Source organism: Diaphorina citri, unplaced genomic scaffold, assembly GCF_000475195.1.
Source record: "Diaphorina citri unplaced genomic scaffold, Diaci psyllid genome assembly version 1.1 scaffold431, whole genome shotgun sequence".
NCBI classification, from domain to species: domain Eukaryota; kingdom Metazoa; phylum Arthropoda; class Insecta; order Hemiptera; family Psyllidae; genus Diaphorina; species Diaphorina citri.
Window position 1 is genome coordinate 189,237 of NW_007377866.1, and position 8,944 is coordinate 198,180.

Sequence of the window (8,944 nt, forward strand, 5' to 3'; positions counted from 1 at the left end):
GTATCAGAACAAAGCACAACTTGTAGTTTTTTATCTAGATGATAAAATAGATTAAAAGTTTAAACTTACAATCATTGGTAAATTAGACCACGGTCCAATATCCCTGAAGACGTAATCCGTCAGAGTTTGATTTGGCACATCTACAAGACCAAAAGGCGATTCCAAAACGTGGGATGAAGCGGATGCATGTCTGACCAAATTCAAATTTGAATACCTCAAGCTGGCGGGCTTGTTACACAAAATATTTTGAAATTTAAAACTATATTTCGAACTAACACACACCGACCGAGAAATTTTCGAACACATTCGCATCTGGAGTGCCATTTTTACTTTCTATTACACTAAGTTACGAGGTATTTGAAACAGTTGGGTGCAATATACAATCCGAAGTGATGTCGAGCTAACAAATGATAAAACTGGGACCAATTTCAATTGGAACATCGATGACATGTTGACAAAGTCAATAATATTGATAGATATTGAAATTTCTATACAGGGTACCATCACCATCATGGCTAGGACACTTTCACTTTGAATAAGAAAGCCGAGACCGTAAGAACCTATTGGTATTATTATAAGTAGGGCCATCGGCTGTAATAAACGCCCTATGTCACTGCGACCTGGTTAGATCTTTTTTGACAGAACATGAGAGAAAAAAATACAGTTATAGCATAATATATAGTTTTTTTAATAAATTCAATGTTCAATGGTTTCAAGACAGACCTCTATAACATAATTTTACTATCTAAAACCACCCTGTATAGGTACATATTTTTGTTATCAGGAGGGTAAACTAGATTTATTTTAGTTAAAGTCTGTCTACTGCATAACAAACAGACGACCATTTTATTAATGGATTTCTGATACTAAATGGTAATACTGGATGTACACCGACAGACCAACACTATACATTTTGTACAGTAGCCTGTATTAAGTACCGACCGAATATAGATATTATAGGTACTATTGATGGGGATTGCTGAAGATGACATTAAACACAGGGTACCAGTGGAGGACGTTGAATTCCTAGGGTCTGCCAGACAGGTGGTCGGAGAGGTCTGGAATATACAAGTTCGATGCCCAGCACCGACTAAGAATTTGCATTCAAATTTCAATTGCAAATACTTGTATTGTTCAAGGAAACCTTGCTATCAGCTTATAGTCTAAACGGCGAAAAGTCAACCTCTCACAGTCTTCCTCTTTTCATCTCCTAAAGTCCTGACATTCGTTTGAAACACTAGCTTTCATTATTGAGTGAAGCAAAAAAAAAAAAAAAAAAACGCAAGAAGAAGGGTGCTTCGAATTGACGCTCTATAAGAGATGAAAAGAATATCGCTTCTCTGCTTTCAAAATGTCAATTTTATTGGAAATACGGTAGACAACCCATCAGACAGCAATGAGCAAATGTTTGAAAGCTGGAAGGGAATCCCTTTGTCGTAAAAAATTACATGTGGAAGAAGAATAATGTACCCTGGTTGGAAACGTGCTCAATGGTACCTACTTTATCGTCGACTGAAACTTTATTGTGATCTCTTTTCAAGAAAGCTAATCCAGACGTCAGAACCAAGGAATATAAAATAATAAAGTGGGTATTGGATTTTAAAAGTCAATAATATATTTCAGGGTCTAGAATGCTCTTAACTTTGAATATCTCAGGCATTCTCCAGCAGAGCTAACTATGATTCTTTACAACTCATGATGAGCAAATTGTTAAAGTACGTTGATTAGAACAATAAAATTAGAAATACTCTGAGACATGTACCAGGCAGCCAGGCACTATTTAGTAACACACCCTAAGAAAACCTACCACACCAAGCTAGCTAATTGGTCTTGTTTTGTATAGCTAATTGATCTATAAAGGACTTCTTTACTTGAGGTCTACATAAGGAAAAAAAGTAATCAACTAATATTAATTTATGTCAAGATATGTGTGAATGGCGAAAAAAACTAGATATATTTTGTAGAAATATATAGTTACATAAGTAAATTAAGGAGGAACATTGGTGTGAATTTATTTTACATCAGTCCAGACAAAAATAAATCAAAAAAGTGGGGGAAACAGTGTCCTTATAGCAGGATTATGAGTCATTGTGCAGTATTGTGCATTTGAAAATAAAAATATTGTGAAGAACCGAATGGCAACAGGAATATATTACTTGAACCACGAGCTCAACACAAATATGTACAACAAATATTTATTCCAGAGGTAGGTGTATATTAGGAATGTTCCAGGTACCCCAAGTTCTGTTGCTGTCAAGATGAAAAGGTAAAATAAATAAAAATGTGTAGATAGAAGAAGGAAAAACAATAACATCCAGGTACCCCAAGTTCTGTTGCTGTCAAGATGAAAAGGTAAAATAAATAAAAATGTGTAGATAGAAGAAGGAAAAACAATAACAAAAAAGTAAATATAAATAAATATGTAAATATCTAGAAGTCTTACATTTCAAGGGTTGGTTTTATCTTTTGGTAACAACTTAGACACCATGTTTTCTATCATTTCATTTTCTATCAAACCAATAAATTTGTCAATGACCAGTCCATTCTTTACAGCTAAGACAGCAGGTACTGCTTTCACTTCAAATGTGTGTACCAATTCTGCGTTTTTCTCCACATCTATGATAGCCAAGTCTATTGAATCTGAATTTCCTAGCATCTTTTTCAGCTGAGGTGTCAACAAATGACATGGTTCACACCATTCAGCATGGAAATTGACAATGACTGGCACAGGATTATTCATCACGTGTTTAATAAATTGCTCATTATTTTCTATTATGTAAGACTTGAACTTGCGCTCGAGGAAATGGTTAAAACACCTTTTGAACAAAGTTGACTGGAATTGCTTGACTGACATGATTACCTACTGACCTATTGAGCAAATATAAAAATATGATCCTACTCAATGTGAGTTAACACAATATACTTCAACAACAATGTTGTCAAATTGCACAAAATGACTAGACTATTATTTCTTTGGCTAAGGACGTTTGTTACATGAGGTACCAGGTTTTGATTGAGAATGCAAGGCGGGGCTCCATCCAATAGGATTTAATAAGGTAGAGAAAACTGGTCAGGCAGGAAATGAACAGGAAGAATACAATGAAACTTCTCCTGATGAATATGTCGTCATAAATCTGAAAGGAAAGTATGGACTTGATTATTAAAAGTTGAAAAGATGAGCAATGTAATACAGTTTTTAAATTGTGTTGCCCATAAAATGTGTAAAACTGATCAGACTTCAACCAAAATTCACATTAACATTCCAGATATCAAACTCCAGTTGCTGTGAATTTGCTGAGCATACACAGGAACACAAAATTGAAAATTATGGATACCATTTCAAGTTATTACAAACTTACAATACCTTGTTATAACAAACTTACAATTCCAACTGAAGGTGTTGTCTTGATTTCTCCTCGCGGAATGATCAGAAGGATTGTTGTGACAAGAACGGCAATTATAAACGCAAACGGTGTCAAATTATGTCGAGTACGTAAGGAAACACAGCAGAGAACAAACGTAGTCACCCAAATGGCTAGAATTATCAAAGATCCTGTTCCTGCAGCCAATGTCAGATTGATCATAATTCAAAATTAACCTGAAACATTAAGTAAGGATTATATAAATTATATTATAAGTAATGGGTTTTTCTACAGAGCAAATGCAATATTTAAAATGATGGTACTTGTACAGAAGTCACGTCCGTGGAATATTGCTACCAAAGGGACTGGCACAAACAAGCAGTGACCAGTGTTATTATAGGCTTAGGTTAAACGCAAGAAGGAGTTTTCACAATTAGAGCAGTGATTAGTGTTATTATAGGGTTAGGTTAAATACAAAAAGGAGCTTTTCTAGGTACTAACTTGCGATCTAAGAGAAAACGAATAAGGATTAATCCTTATTCATTTTGACCCTCGCAGCAACTTAGTGGTGAGATAACACTTAGGTTTGAGTATTATTTAATTCTCATTCAAATGCATGATTCTTGAGTGTTTTCTTAAAGTAGAAATTGTCCCTAAATCTGATGATGATGACCGGCTCCTAAGAAGTTTTCACACATTCAAAGAACAAACCAAAGTAGGTATGAGGCTAACGTGGGTACTAAATCTAACACAATTCTGCAAAATGTTTTGCTATAAAAATAGTCAATCAACTTACCAGTTATACAAGGGTTGCTCGATAGGAAACGCAACTTGGCATTTTTCACTTCATTTTCGAACACAATGTTCCCATTTGACTCCAAGAACATAAACACAAAACCTCCGAAAACTATGTAAAACGTGTAAAAAATCGAGTACACTAAGCACGTAAACATTGTGACAAAGATGTTCACTGCTTACTGGTATTGAGGGTACCGAAAATAACTAAATATTTACAAAGGAATTAACTCATTTTGTAATCTAATTTCTGATAACTTGTGTTAAAAAATAAAAAATCACAGTCAAAGTAAAAAGAAGAAGTATTCACGCTGTAACATTTTACCATCAACTGATCACTGATGTCTGCATTAATGCAAGAAGTTTTTGGTTACGTAACCCATACTATATGTGAAGAGGAATATAATGGACAGACTATACCCGCGCTAAACTACCTTAACGGAGTTTATAAATGGGTATCTATTTAACCCTTCGTACACCATATCACAACTCGATACCGAATTATCGATCTTGGACCTTTGTTCAAAATATTCGAAGGTTTTCTATTCGGAAACAAAACAGGTTTTGTCCCTAACTTGCTCTTCTTTATGGACCGCGATTTGGCATTCTTTCATTATTATGCCTAATTTGTCACATCCTCTTTGCTTAGGGTATAACAGCATTTAATACATTTCTTTTGTAATCACAGTCACTCTAAAGCTGTTTCTCTTTATTTTTCAGAGCCTTTATTAAATAAATTGGCTATTAAAAAAATAAAAAATAATAATAAAAATAACTAATGTAGAGGAGATCAAGATCCAAGTACATTTTAAGAGTTGGATAAGTCGGATAATATTAAGGAATAATTTTATTTACATCACCATTTCACAGAAGTTAATTAGCTAACTACCTATACATAATATGAGGCATTAGGATTAGGATTTCAAAAGAAACTCATTTGTAATCTTTTTCGAGAATCATGACAGATTTCATCGTAATATCTACTCCAATAGGTCACTCAGGGTTAATCTAGAGAGGAACAGAATCCCCTTTTGTTCAACGGGAGATATATTTGGCTTCTTTTGGGTGTTAGAAGGGAAAACCTGTTTCCTTTAATACACTGAACTGTCAACCACAATTAGCCATGTCCGAGTATTATAGGTACCTTTAGGGTTTGGCACCTGATGAAGATTCTCGCGATAGATTGGGAAGAGAATTATTAGAATCGTTTGGTCGCTTTTGGTCTGGGTAACAGTGACAGACTACAAACCAAATGAACCAGATAGAGAGAGTTTTCAGTCATCCGAAAGTAGGATAAAGGTACAATAGTAGGAAATTGTACAAAAGTTAAAATGATAAAGTTATTTTTTCTGACCTTTTCTAAGTGGCAGGGTTCTGCCGAAGGACCCAGCTCTCCCACCCAACTTTCATAATAAAATTCTATTCTATTCCAGACGATGGAGTCCTGCAAAGACCTGTGGGAGTTAGGCCCTCCTCCCGATTTCATTCTGAGCATCCCGCCACCCCCGCTTCCAGAAAACGTTCAACTATCTGCAGCCAATCTGTCGTCCACGCCATGTGGACTCATGTGTGACGTCACCATGGCTCAAGGTGCTGAGCTAATAGATCTAGCGAGACATGGTAAGAAACTTTTGGGAAAGTTATGACAAGTTGACGGATTTGATCCAAAAGTTATGGGATTCGGCTTAGGCAAACAACCCTAAAGGTCCCTAAACCCTAAACAACCCTAAAGGTCGGGTCAGCTTCTACGAATATATGGGCTTCGGCCTTTGCTCTCTTTTGGGGTAAGGACTAAACTTATAAGATGTTGCTTCTAATAAATGTAAGGAACATTTTATACTTTGTAGGTATTTCAAATAGTTTTTTTTTCTCATTTCAGGGAGAGTGGTGACTGATGATACTTGGGTGTTTGTATTGTTTGCCTGTGGACTACTTGTGCTCATCTGTAGCTCTATGGTTGCACTGTTCTTCATCAAGTACAAAGAGTAAGTATGAGGGACGTGGTACTCTATCTTAAACTTTCTGTAATTTTGCACATATGGACGATACCTCGGGATGATGGCATTTTGGGATTGGCATACAAAGTATGCTCATCTATGTATGCTTTAAACCAACCTCAGTGGTATTTGGATTTGAAGGTTGGTGGTTTGAATCCAAGTCAAGTAATACCTACATTTAACTATCAAGTGGGGGACAAGTGGACGACAATTTTGTGACAAGCATTTAAGTTATGTATGCTCAAGACTTCCTTTCCTTTTTTATTCAATTTCAGATCGAGAGAATCAAAGATATCTCTTCACGAAGAACACCTCAACGCTGGCAAAGCTTGCGAAACCGTTCTATATCCACCGACGGCGAATGACAAAATCTTATGGGCCACTTTGACTCCCAAAGGCACCACCCAGCATTTCACCACAGCTAATCCATCTTGTGTGCATAAGAACAGTTTCGAAAACACCGCTTTTGACTCAGATGACTATCTTGTTCGAAGACCTAAAGTTTCATTGCCCACGAGGATTGAAAATCCCAACATTCCTCCGCTTAACCTATATCCTACCTTGGGTAAGAATCAGTTGAATCAACAAGCACTCTTGTAAATCGATGTTTTGATATGTTGAATGATTGAAATGGGTTAACCGTGTAGATACAGTTACTACTGAAGGGCCTTCACGTCGGATCACTCAAGTTAAGTAACGTTACCACCAAGGGGGTGCCGGTGCACTCAGGAGCTGGAAAAAGAACGAAACGGTTAGGTTCTAAACACGATTAACCGTGGCAGCGGGTCTCTACAGTAAAAAATAGTGTGCTGATTTTTGCTCGAACGTTTTGTATGTCGTTAACTGACTGATGTTGACAGTTGTGATCCAAAGTATTGAAAACAGAATACACGTTAGGCATGGGTGCTATATGTAGATTCATAATTGCCATTACACGTAAATCTATAACTAGCAAATGGGTACCTACTGCTGATAGAGGTACTTACTAACTGTTGTAGGATTTATGGCGGACAGACAACAGTGACAGTTATAGACAAAGGTAGATCTTAGGAATCTCAGGTGCTTTTGCAGACATGAGTTTTTGCACGTACACCAAAATCACGGCCTTTAAGACAAAAGCCTATTATTACCCATATGCCCATCATGAAAAGGATAGTCTTTTAGATTTTTAGAAGGTCAAAATGAAATCCAATTTCATTTTATTTTCCATAATACTTGGGCCACTTTCCTCTTTGGCAGAATATTAAGGCAAAGAGATTTATTTAGAAGGATTTTATTAATATCCCTAGGGATTTGCTTTCACCACAGACCAAAACTTCTCATGGTCTAATTAAGCGTTTCATAAACTAGATGGCTCAAAAACTGTGAAAAAATCTTTGGGAAACTCTGAAACAAAAAGTCAGGCGAAACAGGCAGTGAAAAAGAAATGAGATCAACATGAGCACTTGAACAAACAGAGATCAAGGTAATGTTTTATTCAGAACCATTACCAAATCCATAAACTGACGATGTACGTAATTACGGGACCGCTTCTTCCTTCTCGGCAATTTACCTATTCATAGAAATAGGTTGTTTTGTACGTAATTTCGGCCCATATGCATGTTAGATCGCCGAGAAATTTAAGGGAAGCTTTCTTCCCTTATTATAATTCGATACCTACCGATACCCGGCTTTTTATGGGATGTAGGGGTACAGGCACACTTTGTATAGTTATGGCTTATGGAATGCTATACACAAATTGTGGCATTATTTAGTTCAAGGAATTTGTAGATACCTTTAAACAAGTGCTGTCATCCAAGTATCAATCAACCTGTAGTAAAAATATGACATTGTCCAGGATTGCTATAATAGGGGACTATAAAAGTCATTATTGGAATGATAGGTAATTGAAATAATTTTATGAAACTATCAGGTACCTACCTACTCGTAATTATGGGATATAAAATTCTTCTGTAAAGGAGGTAGGTACCTACCGATCCGCGACCCATAATAAATTTTATTATTTTTTTACCCACACAGGATTACAATATGAATAAAATATTGTTCTCTGTTCTGTTCTATGTTTCATGTTACTTTTGATATAACTCTATAGAATGCGCTACAGGTTTCATTTTTTCGTTATTGGAATGTAGGTACGAAATTTAAATATTATAACTCAAGTGACTTGAAATCGATAAACTCCAATGGAATTATCTCTTCTGAGATTTCATCTACTTTGAAGGAACTTGGTATCCACAGACCGGGGACAAAACACAGCACCAATCACAGGAGTAGTAAACGCAGCAAAAATTTAAATATTCCATACCCACATCGATTAGGCATAAATCGACGAAAGAATCGAAAAATATTTACTTATAAGGGTGCCTAAAAGGGCGGACAGAAATGAGTTACGAACCTAAGGGGTAAGGGGGTTCTTTTTACAAAGGTAGGTTCCTAGGTAGGCCATAGATGAAGAAGTAGTTACAATAACTGTTTAAAGATCAACATTTAAAAAATAAAATCCTTGTTGATTTTTTTCCCCTAAAATTGTTGAAATCTGTACCATCTCTATATTGGGCTTAAAAAAGTAAATAATAATAACCTTCATCTCTACACATGCAACTTCGAATATTCGGACAGACAGATGGTAGACATTTTAGATATAAGTATCTAGATAGCTAGGTATCTATGAAAAATTATGGTATGGTAAAAATCGTCTATTTATTCTGCAGTTTGTGGAAATGCTTCACATTTGGAATCTGGTTCTATGTATTGTATGCAGACATTTTTTAGTACAAATCTTAGGGTAAG

At 35.9% G+C, this 8,944-nt stretch overlaps 1 protein-coding gene and 1 pseudogene across 1 annotated transcript; one reads left to right on the forward strand and one right to left on the reverse strand.

The window, feature by feature from the left end:
* Positions 1-2,320: 2,320 nt before the first annotated feature.
* On the reverse strand, positions 2,321-3,630 carry LOC103508753 (annotated as a pseudogene).
* A 1,940-nt stretch (positions 3,631-5,570) lies between these two features.
* Positions 5,571-7,061, forward strand: LOC103508762. Its single transcript, XM_026823265.1, has 3 exons — positions 5,571-5,777; positions 6,037-6,142; positions 6,430-7,061. The coding sequence occupies exons 1-3, from the start codon at positions 5,594-5,596 to the stop codon at positions 6,752-6,754; spliced, it is 615 nt and encodes a 204-aa protein (XP_026679066.1). The 5' UTR covers positions 5,571-5,593; the 3' UTR covers positions 6,755-7,061.
* The last annotated feature ends 1,883 nt before the right edge of the window (positions 7,062-8,944 follow it).

What these genes read in the sequence shown, in the direction of transcription:
- LOC103508762 (XM_026823265.1), top strand. Translation starts at nt 5,594, where the DNA reads ATGGAGTCCTGCAAAGACCTGTGGGAGTTAGGCCCTCCTCCCGATTTC. An exon ending in AATAGATCTAGCGAGACATG is followed by an intron (nt 5,778 to 6,036) that starts GTAAGAAACTTT and finishes TTCTCATTTCAG; the next exon opens with GGAGAGTGGTGACTGATGAT. An exon ending in TTCTTCATCAAGTACAAAGA is followed by an intron (nt 6,143 to 6,429) that starts GTAAGTATGAGG and finishes ATTCAATTTCAG; the next exon opens with ATCGAGAGAATCAAAGATAT.